Source organism: Phascolarctos cinereus, unplaced genomic scaffold (genome assembly GCF_003287225.1).
Source record: "Phascolarctos cinereus isolate Bilbo 61053 unplaced genomic scaffold, phaCin_HiC Scaffold_8;HRSCAF=390, whole genome shotgun sequence".
In the NCBI taxonomy this organism is placed as follows: domain Eukaryota; kingdom Metazoa; phylum Chordata; class Mammalia; order Diprotodontia; family Phascolarctidae; genus Phascolarctos; species Phascolarctos cinereus.
In genome coordinates this window covers 55,791,355-55,817,558 of record NW_027556291.1, presented here as the reverse complement: position 1 = coordinate 55,817,558, position 26,204 = coordinate 55,791,355, and the positions used below count along the sequence as shown (strand labels likewise).

The following is a 26,204-nucleotide window of genomic DNA, read 5'->3' as shown; positions in this document are numbered from 1 at the left end:
CCTCCCCAATCTGGTCTGCCCCAGGTCAAGTCTGTACTAGTGAAAAGAACTATAAAATGAGAAAGAAAAAGAAAAGTAAATCACTATGCAAGCAATCAACTGTATCGGAGACAGGACAATTTATGCAAAATAAGACCTCACTTTATGCTAGAGGCCAAGACCTGAAAAATACTTATGGAAAGGCACATTTTGGAAAATGAATGATTTTACCATAGTCTTATATTCTACTTTTAGAATTGTTTGAAGTTAAATTCTGATCCATCCTCAAAAGACAGGGGCTTCTAAAGTTTGTAAGGCGCTTTCTGTTCCCTGTCAGTTGTTAACAACAACAACAACAATAACAACAACAACAACAGCCAGCAATTACTTGGGACTTTAAGGTTTGCAAAGTGTTTTATCTGTTAACTCATCTGATGGAACAGGTAGGTGCTATTATCATCCCCACTTTAGAGATGAGGAAACTGAGGCAGACAGAGATTAAGCGGCATGCCCAGGGTCACACAGCTAGTGTCTGAAATTGAATTTGAACTCAAGTTTTCCTGACTCCGGGGCACTTAGGCAGCACAATCGATAGAATGCTGGGCCTGGAGTCAGGAAGACTCATCTTTTTGAGTTCAAATCTAGCCTCAGAGACTAGCTGTGTGACCCTGGGCAAGTCACTTAACCCTGTTTGCCTCAATTTCCTCATTTGTAAAATGAGCTGGAGAAGGAAATGGCAAATCACTCCAGTATCTCTGCCAAAAACAAAACAAAACAAAACAATTCAAATGGGGTCATGAAGAGTCAGATGCGACTGAAATGACAAATGACTTCAGACCCTGTGCCACCTAGCTGCCTTAGAATGAGCTGCCAAGAACCCTCCCCACTTCTTTGCACACCCCATCTCCTTTAATACATGGTGAACTAGCCATTTAAAAGAACCACGGGGGAATTTTTTTTTCAGATGATCTTTTTTTTCTTATAATCTTGAATCTATGATAGGAATTTCTGCTTTGTAAGTTAGGATTTTCTTGCTCTAGTTTTTTCACAAAGTGGGGCCCACCTGTTGTTAAACCCTCAATGAGAACGAGTTTTAAAGTCTGTTGAGAGCCTTGTCTCTCCTCTTCTATTTAGAAAAGAGGTCAAGCAGAGGCCAGGGTAGGCCCTTGGTGCATTTGAATTTTGGAAATGAATAGCACACCCCTTTTCTTGTTGTTGTTTTACAGCCTTAGAGTGCTTGGAAATCTGTGGCAAGATGCCCACTTTGCTGCCCCAAGGTGCAGGTGGTTTGCAGAGCGGCCAGTTTCCAACAAATCCATCCCCTCCTCAGGCGGGTAGCTGGAGGCTCCTGGCTTGCTTGCTGCCCCTTTTGTCCTCTGCTGGGAACGGCTCATTTTTCCCCAAGTCCCTTGGTGTGGCCTCAGCCCAAGGAGGAGGTTTGGGTTAGTGCCTGAGGTTGGAAGGCAAATTTGTAGCAAGTTTCTCTGATTTCCTGCACGAGGAAGCATGCAGTCCCAGGGGAAGCTCCTGGTCTGTGAAGCCCACAGAATGCAGGAGAGAGGCAAGGAATTATCCAGTCTGTCCACACCCACAGACACACAGCCAGCAGCTAATATGGTATTTTCCTATGCATCTTTTCCTTCCCCCCCAACCCAGCCTAGTTTTTCCTCTGCACTTTCTTACCACCTTTGGGCACTGGGGGAAAGCATGGAGGGTAGAATTGAATTACACTCAGCATTTTACTCTAGAAGCAGTTGCCTATGGTCATTCGAACTCCCTGTTAGAAAGAGCCTCCCAGCTGTGCTGGAAAAAGGAGGAAGGAGATTCAAGATGTGGTGTGTGTGTGCGCGCGTGTGTAGGGGGAGGTTGCACTTGCAGTATGACCCTGACCTTGGGCGGTAGGGGCTGCTCATGTGGGTTTTGACTCTAGAGACAAAACCAGTACCATGAAAGAGTGACCACACTCCCTAGTAGTGGCTACATGTCTAGAAAATACAAACAAAACTTCAGTGGGGCAGATAGTTGCACTAATTTGCTGGGTGGAAGGACGATGAGATGCCTGGATGAAACAAGAGAGGTTACTTTCCACTTAGCATCCCGGGGTACCTTATTTTACAACCCAAATAAGGATCATGGAAAATGGATTACAAAGTTATGGGTCTAGAGCAGGAGTTCTTAACCTAGGGTTCATGAACTTGGTATATAGGTAGGTAGATAGGTAGATAGATAGATAGTTGTATTTTGATGTAATTGGTTTCCTTTTTAATCTTAATGTAATTTAGTTATTACATTTATAAGCATGATTCTGAGAAGGGGGAATTGGCTTCACCAGACTGAATGTCCAAGGGATCCATGAGTCAAAAAGAACTCCTTGTCCCTTGTTAAGAAGTCCTTGTCTAGAAGCAGAAGGCACGTCTAAGGCCATCTAGTCCAACCTCTTCATTTTATGCAAGAGGAAACTGAGGCCCAGTGAGAAGAAGTAATTAGCCCAGGGTCACATGGGAAGGAAGTAGCAGAAGTGGGGTTTGAACTCAAGGTCTTCTGATACGGTCTTCCTATTGGATCATACTGTCTTTCTTAGGTTCTGAAAAGTTTTGGTTAAACAAAATATCTCTAAATTTAATTTGATTTTAAATTCAATGAAGAGATTAGCTATTTAAAGGAATGTTATTGTCTTCAATGAATCCTTATAAATTTTATTCACATACACACACATATGACATACATATTTTTTGTAATGAGAATCTTCACCTATATATTTAGGATGCTAGATCTCGATGATTCTCCTAATAGTTTCTTTAGTAACGTTTCCTCTAGTTATGACAGTCTATTATTGATTTATATTCAGATCACTATTTCTCTATAATTTTGGAAATATATATGTATACATGTACATGTGTGTATATATACATATACATGAAGATATTTAAGGTGAGGCTTGACTCTTCTTTCCCTATTTTGGAATAATAAAAAAGCCACATAATATATATTTGGTACATTGACTTTGGCACTGGATCAGACTCTATCAACACCTGTGAAACACCTAGAAAATACTCTCTTGACTCTGCTTTCTCTCATCCCACTCACTTCTCAGCCTCCTGTGATCTGGTTTCTATCCCCACCACCCTATTGAAATTGTTCTCTCCAAAAGCACTACAAGCTGATCTTGTAATGATAAATCCAATGGCCTTCTCTCAATTCTCATCTTGATCCACTTCTCTGCAATCAGTGTTTAATACTGTTGACCATATCCTCTTTCTGGAAACTCTTTCTTTGGGTTTTTGTGACATTTATCTCTTCTGGTTCTCATACCTTCCTTGGTCACCATCTATATCTCACCTCACTCTGGGTGTGCCCCAGGGTTCTGTCCTGGGCTCTCTTCTCTTTGACTTTTACACACTAATTGTGACATCATCGGCTTCCATGGGTTGAAAATCATTTCTATGCAAATAGCTCCCAGATCTATACACCCAGACTTCCTCTCTCTTCCAAACTCTAATTCCACACATTCAACTGCTTTCTCAGCCTTGTCACTTGGATGTATTATAGGCATCATAAACTCAACAGAGAATTCACAAACCAACAGAACTCATCATCTTTTCCTCTTTTCTTGACTCTCACTTCCTGCCAAGGGCCATCCCATTCTTCCAGTCATGAAAGTTCTACAACCTGGGAGTTATCTCTGATTCTCCTCTCTCACATATTCCACATATCTAACGAGTTGCCAAGTTTTGTTGATTCTATTGCCACCCTAGCTCTCAAATTTCTCCATTCAGATCATAGTAACCACCCTAATTCAGGGCCTCATCTCCTGTCACCTAGACTATTTTGACAGTCTTCTAATTGGTTTCCCTGCTTCTCATCTCTCCCCTGCAGAGGGATCTTTCCATAAAGCTGCAGAAGTGATATTTATAAAGCACAGGCCTGTCCATGTCACTCCCTGCTCGAAAAGTTTCAGTAGCTCCCTATTGACTCTAAGTTGTTGTTCAGTCGTGTCTGACTCTTTATGACCTCTTTATGGGGTTTTCTTGGCAGAGATGCTGGAGTGGTTTGCCACTCCCTTCTCCAGCTCATTTTACAGATGAGGAAACTGAGGCAAGCAGGGTAGAATGACTTGCCCATGGTCACACAGCTAGTAAGTGTTGGGGTTGAATTTGAACTCAGGTCATCCTGACTCCAGGACTGGCACTCCATCCACCAACTAGCTGCCCCATTGTCTGTAAGATTAAATATCAATTCCTATTTGCCATCTAAAGCCCTTCATTTGGTTCCAATTTATCTTTCCAGATTGATTATGAAGTACTCCCTCCCCCCTAACACTCCTCACATATTTTACATTCCAGCCACACAAGTCTACTGGCCATTCTCTGTACGTGACATTTCATTTCTAGTCTCCAGGCCTTTGCAGAGACTGCACCCGTGTCTAGCATGCTCTCTCCTCACCTTTACCTCTCGGAATCACAGGATCCCTTAAAGGCCAAGCTCAAGCATCACCTCCTACATAAGGCAGCTAGGTGGCACTCTAGACTTGGAATAAGGAAGATTGGAATTCAAATCTTGTATGAGACAGTAGTAATATGACCCTGGACAAGTCATTTAACCCCTGTCTGCCTCAGTTTCCTCATCTGTACAATAGGGATAACCCTACTTCACAGGGTTGTTGTGAGGCTATAAATGAAATATTTGTAAAGAATTTTGCAAACTTGAAAGTGCTATTATAAATGTATGTATTGTATACACATTTTATATTTACTTATCTATGTTCCTCTTTGAGGACAGGGACTAGTCCTCTTCCCAGCCCCTAACAGAGTGCCTGGCACATAGCAGGTGCTTAATTAATTACTAAACTAAACTGAAGCAGACATTTACCTTTGTAATTCATCTGGACTATGCAAACAAGTTTCATAATCATCAGATCATCCTTCAACCTTCTCTTTGGCATTGTAGGGATGGTCTTTCTATTTCTTTTCTCCTAGGCATTCTGTAAACTCCTGATGACTTCCAAGTCATTCTGTAAAGCACATATCTCAAATTCACATCAGAATTTGAAATTCATGCCACAAGGTATGAAAGGTATTTTCTGTATTCATTTACTTATGGGTCCTATATGACTATATCAATATACAATCAATGTACAATGTATATTGATATAGTCATATAGGACCCATAAGTAAATGAATACAGCCTTTGGGGATGTTTATAAGATGCTGTATGTGCTTTGCCATGATTACTCTATGAAAGTATTGTTATCTCATTCTTCTTATCTTTTTTAATGGAGTTCAGAAAGAAATGGTCCAAGAAATAGCTGCCATACTATTAATCTTTTATATTTAATGTTCTAGGAACTACTTTGCAGGTGGGTTGACTACCTGCTTTTTGTAATTGAATAAGAGTATTGGGGTTCAGGCTCATCTTCTGTACACTCACTAAAAGCATCTTTGGGACAATTCTAGTAGCAGACAGGATGATGGAGATGATATATACCTCATCCTGTTCCCTCATGGTTTTAATGTCACTAGGTATCTATATTTTGAAAGCTTTTCATTCTAAGTAGTTTGAAGAGTATGAGTATTTGGCATGGTGATATCATTATTATTCCTAAAAAACCCAAACACTTGTAGGATTTAGCCTTTTGGAGGGCCATAGGCCTACTTCCCATGTTTTTCTTCTGATTAGTATAGAAGCTGAGAGGCAGAATCCACTCTCTGTTTACAAGAGTTTACATCAACCATTGGATATGTGTTTATAGGAAACCTGATCTCTTCTTTTTCATTCCCACTTCTCTGAGATTGTTCCTGAAGCCTTATCAAATTTAAAGGTTACTTACCAGCTTTCTGTTCCCCTCCTACACCATTACCACCTCTAAGCTCTGGTTGGGAGCTAGGAGAGAGGCAGACCTGTAACTGAGTGATCTTATTTAACCCCTTACTACTAGAGAGCGGCCCCCAGAGTGCATTTTGAGCAATTGCCAATGTGAGAGAAGTAGCTTTGACTTTTCCCCCCAGAAAGGTCCTAATACCTCAGAGCCTGTGGTTAATTGCTCAAGGGCCATGAGAAATGCTACAGGACTAGGCTGGTTCATTCAGCTGATGGATAGAAGATAAACTCCTTGAGGGTAGAGACTGTCTTATTTTTGTCTTTGTATCTCCAGTATCTCACACATTTAAGAAATGTGTGCTAATTGGCTGAATGGACAGGCAAACTGACCCAGACCCCACTGATCGGCCTGGCTGGAAGCTGCAGTTGGAATAGCCCTTGGAAACAGCTTTCATTCCACTGATGGCATCTACAGTCAGGCTTGGGTAATGGTCATCTCAGCTTTGAAATGCTTATTTCCTATATTATTCTATACTCAAAAGATTTGTCTAGGGGAAGGAAAAGATTTGCAATTATACAACAGTCTTATGCAAATGCCCTTTAATATTCCTAGTAGCCACAGTCTTGCTAGAGAGACCCCCCCCTCCCTCGCCTGCATTTCAAAATTGGATTTCTGATCTCATCTTCAAAATGCTTCAGTGCGTGCTATACTGACTTCTACTGGAATCTTTTCATTGGTTGCTCAGTTAAAAGGCTCATTTCCCCACCTTGTCTTTATTCAGTTCATTCCAGTACAGTACAGATACAGGGCAGAAATATTTATGTGTGGCAACTATTCAGGTATAGGATTTCATTAGGTTAGTAATAAATGAATAGCGCATAAAGAAAAAAATGAGCTAATGGGCGTTAAGAGCTGCTTATTTCTGCTGCTATCTGTAAACTGAAGATAATGGCAATAGTTTTTCAAATTTGCAATTAAACAATCTAAATGTGCTTCAAGTAGCCAGTTATGGCCAAGCAAGGATTAATAAGAAAGTTACTATTCTTTATAAGTTGGATCTGTGCTTTCAATTGGCATAGGGAATTTCCAAAGGAGGAAACGCCTTCTACCAAAGCAGATGGGCATCTGCCCTGCAGCTTCTAGTCTTAGAGAGTTGCCAGGGTTACTGAGTGGTTAAGTGACTTGTCTATGATCACACAGCCAGTATGTGTCAGAGGTGGGATTTGAAGCTGAACTTCCTGATGTCAAGGCTGGCTCTCTCTCCACTAAGCCATGCTACCTCTTAAAAAACAAAACCAAAACAACCTTGGGGCCGCAAGGTGGCACTGCAGTGGATAGAGCACCAGCCCTGGGGTCAAAAGGACCTGGGTTCAAATCTGATCTCAGACACTTACTTGCTTTGTGGCCCTGGCAAGTCACTTAACCCCAACAGCCTCCAAAACAACAGCAACAACAACAAAATCCTCTATTTTATTTATCTATATCATGTTAGCTGTATTTATATATTTTGGAATAAAAATTGGAAAAAAAATCTAGCTAGTTAATCCAGATATTCTCATGCATTCATATGGTGGATATTGTATAGAAAATCTAGAGGATGGTGCCCATGGCTCTGATCTGAGCTAAGAAACAAACAGGGAAGTCACCTCCAAGGCCTAGCCTAACTGACCCTCAGGAGAAAATGCTGCAGCAGGGTAGATACTTTTTTAGGTATGCTGTGGAGGACAGAACCTTGGGTTGGTAGTGACCTGAAGAAAAGGAGATTCTTTCCACAGGAATATAGAAAACCAATACCAGCTGTCCTGGAAAACCTCTCCTGCAGGAGGCTGGTAGAAGTCCCAAACTGGTGCTGAAGGGAGAAAAAATGCTGAAACTATCTATAGGCAGAGGGCCTGGGCTTAGGGCCTGGCTTTGTTCCTTCCAAACTGTGCCACCTTAGACAAATCTTGCTCTGAGCCTCAGTTTCTTTCTCTGGTAACAGGTGGCTAATAATGATACCAGAGGGTAGCTCTGAGGAAAACACTTTGCAGCCCTTAAACACTCTAGAAATGCAAGTTTATCATTATTGTCTGGAGTTTTCATACTTTGCAATGGGATTTATTATTCTTTCTGTAATGGTGTTTGTCTCAACTTTTTCAATGGTTCAGATAGTTCTGAGACAAGTTACTATCCTGGTTTTATTCTTTCATATTTCATTTCCCATGGCTTATTGCACAGGTGGATAAAATAACTGCTTTTTTAGTTATTATCATTATTATTATTATTATTGTTATTATATTGGATTTGTGATTTTATTGGTGTAGGAGGCCCCTGATGAGGCGCTCCCTCTACCAATATAGGTTGGTACCTTCTCTTCAATGTATAGTTTTAAAGAATTGCCTGGGACACTGAGCATTTAAGTGACTTGCCCAGGGTCACATGTATCAGGGAGAGGACTTGAATCCAGGTCTTCCTGATTCCAAGGCCAGCTCTCAATCCACTAAGCCAAGCTACCTTATTATGATTTTATTTGTTGTTTATTATTGTAACAGTCACAGAACACAGGGGACAAAGTCAAAGGCTGGGGTTGCCAACAAAACCTGTCCTAGGCTTTACCACCCTTCCAAGCTGACTACCACCAAGGATGCATCCTCATTTCTTGTTCTAGGGGTGGAGTGAAGGAATGGGGGTAGGAGAGTGAAAGTGGGGACTCCTCTTTCCATAGCTTCCCCCAAGCTTCAGAGGAGCTGTTTAGACAGTTTCATTTATGGCCAAGATATCTATTCCCTAAAAGTTGCCAGGTCCAACTGAGACACTAAAAGCCTTCTCTCGCCTCCAAAAGCAATATTACTCAGGTATGAACTGTTGGAAGGAAAACATCCCAGGAAATGAGACTATGGCAGGAGAATGGTTTCCCACTCACTGGGCATCTGCTGAAATACAAAGGAGGTTTAGTACTTTTAGTGAACCAGTCTCACTTGTATTGACTGAACACGGGCTGTTAGACATTAGCTATGCGTTGTGACTGGGGAAGATTGGCTCTAAGGATTCACCTGATGTTGCTCTGTTGGTCAGACGACATTCCATCGCCCACTGTCTGTTGCCAGTGAATTTACTGTTACTCTTTGGCCTCTGAGCCCGTCCCCCAAAGGACGGCTGCTGGGAACCACTGAAAAGACAGAAAATCACTTGCCACTCGCTGGCATTCAAAAAGGGAAAAAGCACAACTTAAGTTATAGACCAATGACCAGCTTTCACAGATTGATCACAGATTGAGAAAGGTGATTGTATGTGTTCATGGGAGTGAAGCACATGTGTCAGCTTGTGCATATATGCAGATGTGTTTGTGTATGTATAGATCATGGATATATCACTAAAAGGAATACTGGTTTGCATTCCCAATTCAAAGTAACATTCCTAAATTTCAGATTTTGTCCCAAATATTTCATCTTACTTAGAATTGAGAGTTTCTTGATTGTGGCTATGGGAAAAGGTGGCTAGTTATAGCTTACCCCCCCCCCCCATAGCTTACAAACTGTATTTAGTTCTAGGAAGCCCTAGACCATTTATCTGAATATAATATTTAGGCAATTTGATTACCTAGGTAGTAGTACTTAATATCATATCAAATGAACAAGTGAATAAAAAGTAAAATAAGAAAGATTTTTTTTTGTCCTGACTTTATAGGTTAACTCCTCTTAAGGAAACATAGTTTGGGGTCTGGGGATAGTGTGGCCCAACAAGATGCAAGGTTGGCCTTGGTGTCAGGATGATCTCAGTTTAAGCCTTGCCTCTGGCTAATGCCACCCTGTGTGACCCTGAATCTCCACAATTTTTACATGTCCCAGGCAGCCCTCTTCTACTATAAAACTTCAGTTGTCTTAGTAGAAGGAGTTTTCACACTGGGAAATTCCTGCACAAACGAATTCAGAGATCTGCTCCCTCCCTCCAAAAAAAAAAAAGCAAATAAAGTTACTAAAGAGAGGGTGATCCCTCTAGTAGTGGAGAGGCAGTAGGGCCTAGTGGATAGAGCTTGGACCTAGATTTGGGAAAAGTTGCCTCTTGCACTTTCCTTATAATCACTGGCAAATCCCATAATCTCTCAGGGTCAGTTTCCTCATCTGTCAAAAAAGGACATTATTATGTATAGTTTCCATGTCTCATGTTTATTCTAAGAATCTTCCAAAATAATCCATGGAAAGCATTTTGCAGACCTTAAAGGGCTTCTCTATTTTTTTTGAAGGGAGTACTCACATATTAAGAGCTAGCATTTACGTAGTGCTTTGTAGTTTGCAAAGCACTTTAATCCCCACAACAACCCTGTGAGGTGGGTGCTATCATCTCTGTTTTACAAATGAGGAAACTGAGGCACAGAGAGGTTAAATGACTGGCCCAGGGTCACACACCTATTAAGTGTTTAAGGCAGGATTTGGAATTCCAGTTTTCTTGACTCCACTGTGCCACCAGCTCCCTCCCACATCTATAAGATCAAAGAGCCATAAGAACACTGAAGAATTACTAGGACAGGCCAGTGCTTCCAAGCTGCCCAGTGGCTCAAGGTCTCCTTTGCTGTAGGGATAGCAATTGTCTCATGTAGACCTTGCACACACCAGAAGCCCACATGCTGGTTTTTCCGGAAACTTCTATTCATAATCTCACTTTGTGCAATAGTTGGTTTCCTGAAAAGTTATTTGTGTAATAACTTCTGTAAACTAGATACTATTTTAAATGCCCTAAGGGTTCTCTCCTTGGCTTTCTCATAGGATTCTGTGCCGGCTTCTCCTTTGGCCCCTTCCAATTCTGTTTTGTAGTAGTTACTTGTGTCTTCCCTAGACTGGAGACTCCTTGAGAACAGAGACAAGGGTAAATTGGGGCTCTGGCTCTCTAGCCTAGCACACAGTAGATACTTAATAAATGTGTCCCCATTGAATTAGATTGAACTGAATAGATGAATCCTCTATTGAAAGGTTCACATCCCATGAGCTTTGGTAGATTGGAGCACTAGGCACCTCTTGGTCTGTAAAGTTGGGTTTTTTGTTGGCTTCCCTCCCCTATGCTCTATATAGCTTCTGCCCTCCATGACTGCTCCCTTTCCAGAAGGGGATCTATGACTCTAAGACTAATCATCCAATGGGAGAATTTGTCTTATAGTAAGAGCATTGTGCTCTTCATGTCAGACCAGACAGACCTTGGTGTGTACAGTGAAGTATACAGTACCAAAAGTGCTGCAAAGAAAGGTAGGCCAGGAGCAAAAATGAAGCACCCCAATAAAAAAGACCCAGAAATACCAAGATATCAAGACCCAAGATATCATCTTGAATCCTGGAATGTTCCTTGGAGCTTTTGGCCTGATTCTGCCTTTTTGTCTCCCCTGTCTCTTTGATGACATTTCCTCCTGACGTGAGAGGATGTTTTGTGTGTGTTGAATGTGTGGTGTTTGCCGAACAATCCACTCTGAAGCTCTACCTGTGTCTCTATGTAGGGGACATTTGGTTCAAGGTATCTCCCTGTCACTGCAGTCACCTTTAAAATGGTTAATTCTGGCCAACCCTGATCATAGCAAACCAAAGTGATGTGGGAGTTTGCCTGGGCTTCCAAGTCACACGGTCAATGGGGAAAGGGGAAGGCTTTGGGGCCAAACTGTCAACTAGCTCAAGTTCGGAAATTTGGCTGCCTCAGATGTGGGTAAAACACATTTTCAAAAAACTTTCAAAAGAAATCATTTCAACTGTGGTTACAGTATGCAGGCCAAAGAAGACTGGGGGCATTCCGAACATTCTGGGTTTGACTTCAATCGGAGAGAGTCTGGAACCACTGAGGCTGGCTTCAGTTTTCCAAAGGGCCATAAATAAATCACTAGGGGCTTGAACACAGAGCGCAGAGGTACTTACATTGGATGGCGGCGAGCCTGGTTGATGATATCCTTGCTGCGGAATCTTGAGGTCGTTCTTTCTGGGACCTTAAAGATATAACCAAATATTTCAGTGCAATTCTCTACCATTGGGAATCCGAGGCATTAATTTCAGGATGACTGGTAAACTAAAGTACATGTAGACTTTATAAATCAGATGAGAGGAAGAGTGGTACAATGGAAAGAAGGCTGGATTTGTAGTGAGAGGATCTGGGTTCAAATCTCACCTCCATTACTTCATGTGTATCCTTGGACAAGTCCCTTCCCCTTCCTGGGCCCCAGTTCCTTCTTCTGTAAGTTTGAGGTCCCTTTCTGCTCTAGAGCTATGAGTCCACAATGCTGACTTCCCATTCAGTGTTCTTTTCATAATACAGCACTGTCTCTTAGGTCAAGACCAGAGTCCTCCTCCAGGGAGGGGATAGCATAGCATGTAGAGCTGGACGGGGCTTTAGGACTCTCCTAATAAAACCCTCTCATTTTAAAGAGGATGAAACTTGGTTGCAGAGGGGATCAAGTTCCTCAGGCTCACACAGAAGGAAAGCCAGCACTCCAACCCAGGGCCTTGGCCTTCACATCTACTCTATGCCACAGTTGACCTTCAGGTCCTCTAACCTCAGCTAATAGTACTTTTGGTATCCTTGGCTCATGTCAGGTCATTCTCCCCTCATTCTTTGCTCCGTGCCTCTGTTCTGGGAAGCCTGTTCCCCTTCTTTGTATCCCTCCCTTTCAAAACCTACCTATTTTTGAAACATGGGTACAAGATACGTCTCTTCCATGAAATGTCCTCTCCTATAACACGAGGGGCTTCATTCATTTTCTTTCTTTCTTTCTTTCTTTCTTTCTTTCTTTCTTTCTTTCTTTCTTTCTTTCTTTCTTTCTTTCTTTCTTTCTTTCTGGCAATTGGGGTTAAGTGACCTGCCTAGGGTCACACAGCTAGTAAGTGTCAAGGGTTTTATCTGAGGCTGGATTTGAACTCAGGTCTTTCTGACTTAAGGGCTGGTGCTCTATCTACTACACCACCTAGCTGCCCTGGCTTCATGCTTTCTAAAGAGCCTTCCAGCTCCAACAATATGTGATTCAGGGAATCCATAAAGCCTTCTCCACAAGCTCTAACCCATAGGGAACACTCCTTTAACTGATGTCCCATAGCTCTTAGGGCCTGGACCACAGGTGAATCCTTGGTTCTTTTGTGTAGAATTGTCACATACATGTGTAAATCTTCTCTTCCCAACAACACTGGAGGTTCTATACTCGTTCCACAAAGCTTACGTCATCTAGCACAGTATAACATACAGGGACCCTCAAGAAATTCTCATGGATACTTCCTTCTTCAGTAGAAGAGGGAGACTATAAGTGTTGAATGCTAAGAAATGGGAGACAGGTTGTTTTGCTTAACTATTTCTTTCATGGTTGCAAAGGAGGGCTCTATTAGTAAAAAAAAAATGTGGTATATTAAAAAAAAAAGACAAAAGCTATCACTTTACATACAGAATTCAGAGTGTTCCAATGGTACCCCAGTGATGTCAAGAGAAAGAGAGGAAAGCCTCTAGCATGTTGGTTGGACATGTGGAAGGATATGGACAAGTGTGGCCCAGAATGGGCAGACATGGACAAAGTGAGATCTGGATCAGTAGAAAGGAATACCAGATATCTACAGTACTTCCCCCCTCCTCCCCGCCCCAGAAGCTAAAGCAGAACTGGACATTTTCCCTCACTTTCTTTATCTGTCATCCAGATTAATATGAAAGGGAATTAAATAATCACTGAGAAGAAGTGGTACCTTTGGAGGCTGATCTTCAACTGGGTACTTGCTCCAAAAGACATCATCTTGCACTGAGGTTTTAGGCCTGATGGCCACGTCCGAGAGGGAGTAGCTGTGGTGGTTGTCTTTACTCAGCCGGAGATTCTCATTCTTGAAATATACCAAAATATAGGGGACACAGATATATATCATCACAGACTCAGTCACCATCCGGTAACCTCTTTAGTCTAAGATCATGTCATAAATCTCATGGTACTTTTTAAAAAGCCCTGAAAACAAACATGTCATTCCTTAACATACAACAAAATACCTAATTCCTGAACTCAAGCAGATGTTAGACAGCATGTCTATCTTAAAGGGAATTTCTTTGGAGGAAATAAATTAAATTCAAATGTGAACACTCTAGTGAAACTAAGATTCCCCTGACACTGAAATAACAATGCTGACTTTAGCATGCCCCATTTCGAAAGTGCTTCACAGTTAGGAGCCCTGAGGGGAGGACCATAGAGAGATGTCCAATGTGGACAGCTCCTGTTTTACCCAATGGCAAACCAATGAAAGGAGTGAGCACTCCAGTCATTCAAGGTTGGAGTTAAGCCTCCTGATTAGGATCTGCTTCCCAGTTTGAGCCTCAAAGATTGCAGGATTTAAAAAAACCAAACAAAACAAACAAAAAGATTGCAGGATTTAGGAAGGTGGAGAAAGAGAACATTCTGCACAGAATTCAATATTTCCAATGGCTACAGCTAAGCAAAGAGGGAATGTGGTATAGTGACTAGAGGGCTATCTTTGGAGCCCAAAAGATTCAGATTCAAGGCCCAGGCTGTGTGACCATGAGCAAGCTACTTAACTTCCTCTCAGTACTCCAAGTTACTCGCTAAGACTAGAAGTTGCAGAGCAGGCAACACATGAACGGCATTGGTAGAGGAAGTCTCCTACACCAAAGAAATCAGGGGTCAGACCACAAAAAAATTCAGTAACTTAAATCAAGGCACAGGAGGCACGCTCATCAAATTCATCGGTGACACAAAGCTGAAAAGAATGACTAACACAGCAGGTAATGGAGTCAGGCTCTGAGAAGATCTCAACAGACTAGAACACTGGGCTAAACCTAAGATGATGAAATGAAATCGGGAGAAATGCAAGGTCTTACACTTGGGTTCAAAAAATCAGTTTCAGCTTGTTTTAAGGAGAAACTTCCTACAGGGTACTGGAAAGAGTACAGGATTGGGATTCAGAGGATCAGGGTTGGACTCTTGGGTAAGGACAATGACCATTTGTGTTCTTGAGCAAATCACTTAATATCTTTGGGCTTAAATGATAAGGTTGGATTTTAAGGTCCCTTCCAGCTCTTAACCTGTGATTCTATGAATTAGTTATCCAAAAAATGGCACCTCAGAGGGTAGTGGGTTCCCCCTCACTGGAGGTCTCTAAGCAATGACTAGATGACCACTTGTGAGGTAGAGTGATAGCCAGGGGGTTCTGGTTCAGGTGAAGATTGGGCTAGATTGCTTCTGAGGCTCTTTCCAGCTCTTGAGATTTGAGGACAAGAATATAATGGCCCTTTTCAGAATTCATCCTCCTTGACCTTTCCACAGCTTTTGATAGTATTGATTACTTTCCCTTTTCTGGACACTCTTTCCTCCCTTGACTTCCCTGACATTGCTTCCTTCTGGTTCTCCTTCTACCTGACTATTCCTACTCTTTCTCCTTTGCTACATTATTATACATCTTCTGCCTCTTTAATGTGAGTTTCCCCTGGGGCTTTGTTCTGGTCTCTGTCTATCTCTGTTTCTGTCTCTCCTATAAGGTCTCTTTAACTTTTATGGTTTCAAACATCATCTCTAAGTGAACCCTATATATCTAGTTGTAATCTCTCTCCTGAACTCCAGTCTCAAATCTGCCTGCTGTACATCTGCAGCCACAAAAATGGAAACTCTATATATCCAAAATGTAACTTAATCTCTTTCCCCTTCAATTCACCCCTCATCAAAATTAGCTGTTTGAATGTAGTCAGACCTTTGACAGAACAAAGATAAGGATGAGAATATTATTTATTATAAAAACTCTCATCTGATATCTTAAAACTAACTGTAAAGACAACTATGTTTATCACCATTTTGAGAAAAGTGAGACCAGTAGCCCCCACAACAAGGAGGTTCAACATGTCCAGAAACTGCCTTAGATATCATTTGCTGCATGGCCAAGTTAGAGACAGGACAGCCAAGATCAACAGCCACTTAAAATATTGGTTCATTTGTAAAACATCATGAAGAAGGACAGAAGAATAGGAGACGTACTGCCTCACAAAACTTTGAAAAGCAGGAAAGGCAAACAAGTCTGCAGAAAGCTGACCCAGCTGACTCAGATCACCCCAAGAACATCTATGTATGAAACTGGAAGAACAACAAATAGATGCTAGATGGAACAGATCTGCCAGCATTTCTATTTTCATCATCAATGACAATGGGACTTTTATATTTGGACTCTATTGTAGCATATGTGGTATGCCTCAGTACCCAACATGTTATATGTGGAAATGGAAATGGCAGTAGAGAAAACAGAATAAGGAAAAAGTGCAGGTCTTGAATAAACACACACAGACAATCCTGGGTGAAAATGAAACAATTTTAAAAGCACTCTGGGATCAATTTTCAAGATATTTTAAAGACAGAAAATTTCTAAAAGAATGTTTCACTTTAAAATTGTTGTTAGTAATGATAAGCTCAGAATTTGAGCTGAGGTAACACTCTAGATAGACATTCAATCTACAAAGACATAGATTCACCCCAAATGGCATTCTGAGTTGGGAAGTCAACAAAGAGGTGTCTGTTCCCAAACATCTGGAGGACTATGTGGATTTGTCACTTTGAATTTAGATGTTTTGGTGTCACAGAAACAAAACTAGTGAACACAAGACCTGCCTACCAACTCTTCTTTTTCATCTCCTCCCACCAAAACCAAAAATAACTCCTCCCCCCACAATTACTACCATAGAAAGAAAGAAAAGGAACAATCACCATTATTTTAAGAGTTCAAATGAGCTATCTCTAGGGGAAAAGGGAAAAAATTCTTTTAATGGACCTGACTCTAAAGAAAAATCATGCAATGGAAACCAAGAAAAGGAGTATCCAATTAAAAGGCATCAAGCATTTGGGCGATGTTGGAAACAACTATTGTCTTACTGCAAATATGGAGAAGTGAGAGAGTGAGTGATGCAGATCTCTTTCTCCCTCCTCCTTTCCCACCTCCAAAGCCCTTCCTTTAGTAACTGAGGAATGTTAATCATCTTACTGATAAGGAAAGGTCATCTTACCTTTGTTATTCCTGTCCTCTGCAAAGCTGGTGTACAAGGACTAGAGCTACTGCCAGATATCACCCGAGTATGGGGAGGAGAGTCGTGGGCAAGGGCAAGGGTCCAATTCAAAGGTGTCTGGGAACCCTCAGATTTCTTTGTGTTAATGTTCATCTGAAAAACAAAATGGGAAAGTGGGAATGAGGGCAAATACATGGTGTTCCAAATATGGTATCTCTTACTTTTCTTATTCAGAAACTCAAAGAATTAAATTATAACTAAGATAAGATGCCCTAGAAGACCAGACATGCCAGTATTAAACATACACTCTGAACCAGATGCTTGGGTTTATGCCTGGACCAGGACATCTGTGAGTACACAGATGATATTAGTCAGAAACCAGTGTTTCTGATATGGGCCTCTGATGTGGTCATGGGAGCAATGGGGTCTCTCTGCTCAAGGCCACAGACACAGTACCTTCCTCCCTAAGAGGAAGGGTACCTCAGTACTTTATTAAAAATATATTTGGTAGCCAAATCATGGCAAGCTCTATATGACCTACTTCCAATTAACTGATGGGAATTACCATCTGTCAATCTAAAGTTCTATCTGCCTCCTAAAATCTCTATTAGGAAGATAACACATAATGTCCAAAACTCTGTCCTGGGGCTATTTAGCAAATTCTCCTCATCAAAACAGACTACAGCCCTCCTATGATGTGGTAGCTTTCCCCAGTTTTGATCTCTCTACTGATGGAAAAATGCTAAGACCCCAAATGCTTTATCTTAAGACAGGAACCAAAGGTAAGATTGGCCTAAGCCCAAACTCTCATTGAGTGCCATGGAAAATATCAGTGGTTCAGCTAAGGACTACATTATAATGCCCTTCATCCCTCATAGTCACATACCAATGGGGGTTCAAAACTCATGGAGTAAAGGAAACATATATGCCATTCGAATCAACTAACAAACATTTATTAAGGGTCTACTATGTGCCAGGTGCTATGCTAAGTGTTGGGACTATAAAGACAAAAATGCTCAAGGAGCTTATATTCTAGTGGTGGAGAAAATATTCATGCACATTTGTGCATATACAAAACAGATATTACTAGAAAGTATTAACAGGTTGGGGTACTCAGGAAAGGCCTCATGAAGAAAGTGATGCTTGAGCTGTATATTGACAGAAACTAGGGATCCCAAGAGGTGGAGATCAGAGTTGGAGATAGGGAATGCATTCTAGGCCCAAGGGGCAGCTAGTGCAAAGACATGAAGACATAAGATAGAACATTGTATGAGAGCTACAGCAAGAAAACCAGTATGGTTGCACCAAAGAGTATGTGAAAGAGAACAATGTGTAAGAAGACTGGAAAGGTAGGAAGGGGTCAGGTTGTGAAGAGCTTGAAATACCAAACAGAGGACTTTTTATTTTATCCTGAAGGTAATAGGAAGTCGGTGGAGTTTATTGAGTAGGGGATAGGAGTTTAACATGGTCAAACCTGAACTTTCAGAAAATCACTTTGGCAACTGAGTGGTTGAAAGTTAGAAATGACAAGTGATCTGGCAAGTCAATGGATATGGGAAATGAATGTGTGAGAAGTTGAGAAGGACACTGAGACTGTAGAGCAGTCTGAGCTATGAGTAGCATGTATACAACTCATGATAGCAGGGATTTGGTACACACCAGGTACTGAGAAGGCAGGGTTCTATATCAAGCCAAATCTTCCAAAAGCATCCTTACAATCAGTGTTCTGAAACTATCACACTAGTGCATGATAACTAGCAAGGGAGTCAGGTTTCCCCAGCAAGTCTAATAGATGATGAACACCTAAATGATTGCCAGGAGAGATACAGTCACCATCTGGACTGAGGAACAGCAAGTTTCTTTCTTGTAATATCTGGGTCCTTTAGCTATGTCAGCACCATGGCCAGCAGTTTGTTGGCACTTGAGATTCTGACTGACACATGGTATTGTACTAGGTCACTGCTACTTTTTGGAAACTTAACAATGACAATAATTCTCCAGAAACAAGGAAAGAAGCAACCTGGGAAAGAACAGTTCAGAGCAGTTATATGTGTCTTCTAGAGATGAAGGATTTTAAAGTAACCATTTAATTTTCTGAGGAAAGAGAAGAGAAAGAAAGAAGTGGAAAAATAACTAAATAAATAAAAGAAAGAAAAATGAATAATTTAAGTAAAATCAAAGAACTACAGAAAGTGTAGGCAAACAGGAGTGGGGGAAGGGAAGAAACTGTGGGAACAGATCAACATTGAAGTAGTTCAAGAAAAATTAATCACAAGGACAGAGTACTGACATTAACTGGAAGGGGATTTCAAAAAAGCAATACTAATGAAACAAATGTAGGAAAACACAAGCATAACCAACATAAATTTAAGAATAAATGGATTAAACTATCCAATAAAATGAAAAAAATGACAGAATGGATAAGAAAAAAAACTTCAACAATTGATCACATAGAAAGGACACAAGTAAAAAAGTAAAGACATACTGAATCAAAATCAGAGACACATAGATTAAAGTCCACCCTGCTGACTGGTAGGGAATGACAATTATAGTTACTGGGGAAATATTGATAAGCAACTTTATGTTAATTATCGCAATGCTCTGTAATATGAACATACTTGCCCCCTGACTGAATGAATTTGCTTTGCACACTTATGCAAAGACCTAAGTGAATTCTAACAGCTAGACACAAACAGGATACATTTTCAATAGTTGGGGGCAGAGTCATAAGTGATCAGTGATCCTAGAACTCAGGAATAACAGGAAGAAACTAGTGTTGGGAAGGTTATAGTGTGTCCTTGTTGACAGCAGGTCCTACTCAGAGAGAGAGGAATGGTAACATGTGGAAGGCTGTCTCACTGAGTTGGGTGAACTCTATCATATATAGTTCAGACATCTTAGAAGCATGGACAGGAGAAGAAGCCTGAGGTTGGGGATGGGGGTGGAGTGGAAGAGAACTTCTGAAAAATGTGACCCTTGCCTATTAGTGAATTCTGTTTAGCTTTGATCCTTCAATAGATCTCTACTCTCATAAATGTGGTGATGCATTCCAGTGGTCTAGAGCAGAGGTGTCAAACTTGCAGCATGCAAAACTCCCCAGTGTGGCAGAACCAAATTAAAATGTTACTGAGAGATGTTTAATAAATAAAAATACAACACAATATAGATAATGTTAATTTGTAGTATTCTAAGTCAATATACGGCCTGCAGGGATCTGTTCCTATTTGAGTTTTATACTAATGATCTAGATCAGCTGTTGGAAAACTATGGTCATCCAACCTTCAGCTCATGAGCTAAAAATGTTTTTTTCCATTTTTTAAAATAAAGTTTTATTGTGAAGTTCACAGGCCTTCCAAAAATAGGCAGCTAGTGGATTTGACTCTCAGGCTATAGTTTGCCAGTCTCTGGGATCACCATCCATCCATGTCCTCTTATCTATATCCTCCCATCAGTCTTTCCTAGGTGACCCATCCAATATGCCAAAGGCCTGTAGTGCAGTGGAAAGAGCACTGGCTCTGGAGTTGGAAGGCCTGAGTTCAAATCTTGCCTGTGATGTTAACTGCCAGTGTGACTCTGGGCAAATCACTTCACCTCTTTGTGTCTCAGTTTCCTCCTCTGCAAAATGATGGGGTTGGATGAGATGGCCTCTGAGGTTCTTTCCAGCATTGAAATCTGGGATCTTTTTGACATTCTGTAGATAGCTTTATACACAAACGAAATTTTGCAATATATTCCACTGCCTCTACAAAGTGGATATTTATAAAATATAGGCCAGAAACCAAGATGGATAATTACCCTCACAGTTTGATAGTCATTCCTCCTCAGGGTCAGTCACTGCTGAATAGACTGGACTGAACTATGTTTTCTCTTTAAAACATAACAAAAGCCTCAAATAGTCCAACCATCCTTATCTCATTGATACTGATTAGCTCAGACTGAGGGTTAAGACAGACCATCCCTGTATCACTGACTCCACCCATTTTGCAGACAACTTGCTTTTAAGGTCACAGGCAATGTTTTAAAAATAAATATTGATTTCTAAATGAGAAAACTTGGATTTTTTTTCCAATTCTTTCTTGAGTCAAAACCTTCCTGAGACAGAGCATGTGCTCAGTAATAGGCTATGCTTCAATTAGAATGACATTTTCTTTTTTATCAAGATCCATGGGCCCTGGGACTTAGGCTTCTCTGTATTATTCTGGCATCATCTATTTTCGGTTCAGGGTATTTTTTTCAGCTGATGAATAAATCCATAATTTCTATAGTATGACCTGATAGCTACATTCAAATCTTTGATAAAGAAAAGTTCAACATAAAAAAAAAAATCTAGGGCTTATGTTCTGATAACCACAAAGGTGTGATCACTCCTGTCTTGCAGAAAAGTTGCTAGCTGTAGGATGTGGTTTTTTCCTAGGCACTGGCTTGCCAAGTCTGTCTGCACATAGCATCATATAGCTGGAAGATACCTCAGAGGTCATTAAGCCCAACACCCCCTTTTTACAGAGGAAGAAAGTGAGGCCTAGAGAAGTGAAGTGATTTGCAAAAGGTCACATAGGTCAGAAGTGCTAAGAGCCAGGATTCAAACCCAGGTCCTCAGAATCCAAAGCCAGCTCTCTTTCCATTGCACCACACAACCTCTTGACATGCCAGGAAACAGCTGGATGAGAAACAAAATAATGCAGCTAATCATCCAGATGTTTTGGCAATCACTTATCTCTAAACCTATCCAGATGTTTAGCCGTCAAACATCTGGATGGCCGCCTGAGTTTTTCACTTTTCATCCTGGTGTTTGGCATTGGACAGTCCCAGCCTAAGCCTCTTTATTTATGTTCAGGGAGTTGATTTCTCAGAAAATTGTTGACCCTGGGAAGTAGATGCAAAAAAGAATATAAAGGCAGAGATGTTTTGTGATGAACTCAACTGGTTACAAAATTCCCAGAAAAGATTACAGATAGAAACAAGAAAGATAATCCCTATTTTGGACAGGCAGCATTTTGTCTTAGAAAAGGGAAAAAAATATGTGTGTGTGTATGCGTATATATATATATATATATATATATATATATATATATATATATGCATACACACACACACATATATGTCAATGAACACATATGTATAGAGGCCCTTAATGCTTTCGGTTTCTTTCCCCTCCTCATTCATTCCAAGCTTCTCTGAGAAATAGTTAACATTCTAAAAAAAACCCCAAGAATAACAACAACGAATGTATGTAAAACCCAGGTGACTTTGAACCAAGCAGGCACAGTTGATCTCTTAGCTGAGTGATCAGATCTGGGTGATCTGACCATTTGCTCTTGAGCAGGGTGAGAAGATGACTGTCACAACCAGGTGTTATTACATGAGACCAAGAGCAAACGCACCATTGAATAAGACTTCAAGGAAGATGCAGTGTCCCCTTTTGGTAAAACAAACTCTTCTGCCAGTGGTCAGAATTTATAGAGCAATAATCATCATTCACTTTAAAGGACTCTTTTAATATTGCTGGGCAAGTATGTAATGGAGATTTGCCGGTGGAAGACTTCATAGCAACAGTGACTAAGGAAAAGAAGGCAATCACCTGGGGCCCTGATGTTGATCAGTAATAACAAGGTAAAAGCAAGTTTTCTGACACATCATCAACATGTGACCATACTTGTACACGGGGAGGGATGTGCAGACAGTGTAGTCGCTGAATTCACATACTTTAGCTGGTCCACTGCCCTTATGATATTTTTGACAGATGGTTATCTAGGATTAGGAATTCAGGCCATGCTATATCTCTTGCACAAGAACAGAACCTATCGTTAACATCATGTTCTAATTGACTGAGCTAATAGAATTTTGAATTTTAGATCTCATCTTCCTTCCATGCTACTGAGCTCTACCCTCCACCTCTGACCCAGAATCCAAGCACCTGACATTCAAGCACCCAACTTGGGGCCCTAAAATTATGATTGCTGAGAATTCACCATATCTAGATGCCCTCAGATCTATCACACTGCATTCTGGCCATCTGTCTTCCATTCATGTACCTCCTCCCTGTTCAATTCACATAAACACATTCCTAGAAAGGGTGTTCAAATCTATGGCTCCATTTGCTATCTCTGATGTTTTCTGGCCACCATTCCCCCATATGAATGATCTTCCCTTATTAAAATATGAATTATCTTTCCCTATTAAAATGCAAACTCCCTAATGGAAGGGACTGTCTCAGTTTCGTCCTAGCAACCAGCACAGTGTCTGGAACATAGTAAATACTTAATAAATAAATACTTGTTTCCTCTCTCCCCCTCCCTTCTCTCTTCCTCTCTTCTATCCTTTTTCTTTCCTTCCCTCTCTCCCTTCTTCCTTTCCTTTCTTCCTTCTTTCCATAAGCCTATTACTAAAGACAAGAAAGAAACATAGTGGGAAATGGCTGCAACCCAGACCCTTCAACAGTGGTTCTCAAAGGGTGTGCCATGAAACTCCATTTCACAGACTGAAACTTCCCTAGTCTCTGCCCCTAGCGGTGCCTTCAGATTTGGCATCAGTAGGGTCACAATAGTAGCTCTATTAGAGGAGACACAAAACCCCTTCCTCTGCCAGGAGTCCTGGTATGGAGGAGGGGAAGGAAAACCAGAGGAATTTCAAGGCTGGAGTAATGGGTCTGTAGACCCAGTTTTCCTAGAAGTCTTCTGTTGCCAATTTAAATGTTTCAATGTGTCATGATTCCTTACGGCAATGAATACTATGCTGTAAGCAAAAAAAGTTTGAGAACCACTGCCCTACTATGACTTAGACACCCCAGGAGCATAGCAAGAAAAGATTAGGGGAGGGAAATGAATTGTAGCTGTGCTCCTAGCCTTCTAAAAAGTGAAAACCAAGATCACTTATTTTTAAAAAGTCACTAAAACATAGGAATAAATGAACCTTTCCTTAATATGATTTATATAAAAATAAAAACTAACATTATCTGTAATAAAGGAAACACTAGAATCTTTTCCAATAAAATCAGAGGTAAAGCAAGAATGTCCACTGTTATCACTATTATTTGATTTAGTTCTAGAAATGCTAGCATCAGCAATTAGACCAGAAAAAGAAATTGAAGGAATAAGCATAGGCAAAGAGGAGGCAAGATTATCTCTATTTGCAGATGATATGATTATTAATTTAAGTAACAGTGTAATTTTTCATCATATTGGCATGGCTCAACCATGATCAATGAATATTTCTCAAATTATTTGTTTTCCATTATTTCTAAAAAACAATGTTTTATAACTGTATTTAGCTAAGTTCTAAGTGTGTCTTGATGAGGTTAACTCCCAGATATTTTACGCATTCTGTAGTTACTTTGAATGGAATTCCTTTTTCTCCTTATGCTGGGTTTTTATTTGTAATAATAAAAAAGGTCAATGATTTTTGTGAGTTTATTCTGTAACCAGTTACTTTACTAAAGTTATGAAAATTAAAACAACTCTGGGTTTTTGTCTCACACCCATTAGATTGACAAAGATGGCAAAATTTAAACATTGAAGGGCTTTGGGGAAGATAGGTACATCAATATACTATCACTAAAACTGTAGGACAGTCCAATTCCAATTTTGAATTACATTAGAAAAGTCACTAAATAGAACAGACCCTTTCATCCAACAATATTTTTACTAGGCATATATCTTAAAAAAGGATCATAGACAAAAGGAAGGACTTCATATATGCAAAATATTTCTAGCAGAACTCTTCGTGGTAGCAAAGAATTGTAAACAGAGTGGGTACAAATTGAAGTCTATCTCCTTTTCAACAGAGAAGTAAAAGAACATAGGTACAGAATGAGGAATATATTATCAGATATATTGATTTCTCTTGGGTAGCTGTACTTTTTTTTCTTATAAAGGAAGGTTCTATGAGAGAGTGGGCCAGGAATCTTTGAAAAGTGATAGTTATAGTATTAAGAAGAGTATCAATAAAACCTTTTTAAAAAAGTGAAAGCCAAGCATTGACAGCCCATTCCCTACTCCAGCTTCAAGTGGAAAATTATAAAGAATAACTTCTAAGAAAACCAGAAAAACAAATGAACCAAGGGGAGCTAGGCAGATTTTGTCAATACTCAACAGAAGAAAGGACCCTTATAACTTTTTTGCTGCCGTGAAAAAGTCAATCAGGAGATTGGAGAATCAGTGTGAGCTTTTTTATGAGGACAGAAAACTGGGTGAGGGGACTGAAAAATGATGCTTGCTTGATTCACCATGAACTCTCTTAATGTACTGTGAACCATGGAATGAGCACTCCTGAGTTCTAGCTCCATGGCTGTGCCCTACGGCAGGTGCATGGGGAAACCCAGCTGATAGGGGCACTGGGCTCTATATCTCAGAGAAGATACACATGGCCATGGATGTCCAAGCGGAAGTTCAAGGATGGTATTATTTCAGGAGATGATGTATGGATAACTAGATGCATTGTTTTATCTATATATTTAACTTGCTGGGAAAGTTGTACTATTTCACCCAGAACAATTTTACCTCTTTCTTTGGGCTGCTTGGGGAGGAATCCGGAGTCTTTTTCAAAGCCTTTGGAGACTCTTTGTTCTGTGGCTTATGATCATATTGTAGAGATAACAGCTGAGTTTGATCTTTAGGAAGGGTCCGATGAAATTTTTTGACATATGGAGCATCTTCTGGTTTTCTCTTTAAAAAAAAAAAAAGGATAAAATTAATATGTTAAATTAACAATTCCAAAGGCAAATATCAATGGTCACTCCTTCATCCATAGAGATAATGTATTTCAATCCTCTAAATACTTTCCAAGTATGAAAAATTGTTCTCTATATTACTCACAAACCCCAACTTCCTGTGCTATTTAGCAAGCTTTCATCCTATTCCTCAGTTTGGTTTCATAGCTGCATCAAGAGCTCTCTAAGATTGTGCTACAAGAATGTTCTACTTTCTCCTAAACCAGAGACTTAACTGAATGCAGGAGTTTGGGAGAGCTTCTGATTGCCCATTTGAATCAGGCAATTGCTTGCCTTTTTAATACAAAGAACCTGAAGATCAGCTCTGAGAAACAATATTGGAGTGACCTTCCATATTGATTGAAACAAGGTGGTGAGAGACAGAAGGAAGAGAGAAAAGCTGTACTGTGGCCAGGGCTGGAACTTAGAGAGGTGGTCACAAATCCCTACTTTGGGGCTCTCCCTTGGCTATACCTCATGTTCCTCGGACCAGGATGGCACTTCCCTAAATAGCTAGAAAAACTTCTTGGGAAATGTCTGGAGTGAAAATTCGTCCTAGGCACTAGACTTGATTCAAATGGACAATCTGAAATCTGAAGACCTAGCTTTGAGATCTGGCTTTGCCCCCTTCCTAACTGTGTGGTCTTGGTCAAATCACTTCTCTGAATTTGTTTTCTCATCTGTAAATATAAGAAATAATACTTGTGATAACTCCTGAAGCTGAGGCAGGCTCTC

General features: G+C 40.5%; 1 protein-coding gene across 2 annotated transcripts in view; it reads right to left on the bottom strand.

Moving 5' to 3' along the window:
• Positions 1-26,204, bottom strand: part of LOC110200036 (mitogen-activated protein kinase kinase kinase kinase 4-like) — a 233,465-nt gene that overhangs the window by 58,209 nt on the left and 149,052 nt on the right. For both annotated transcript variants that reach the window (XM_078148062.1, XM_078148063.1), the window contains exons 13-17: positions 25,261-25,425; positions 16,766-16,918; positions 13,468-13,599; positions 11,668-11,735; positions 8,830-8,945 (exon numbers count right to left, since the gene is read on the bottom strand). In XM_078148062.1, the coding sequence (XP_078004188.1) occupies positions 8,830-8,945; positions 11,668-11,735; positions 13,468-13,599; positions 16,766-16,918; positions 25,261-25,425 (634 nt within the window). The remainder of the gene's footprint in view (positions 1-8,829; positions 8,946-11,667; positions 11,736-13,467; positions 13,600-16,765; positions 16,919-25,260; positions 25,426-26,204) is intronic.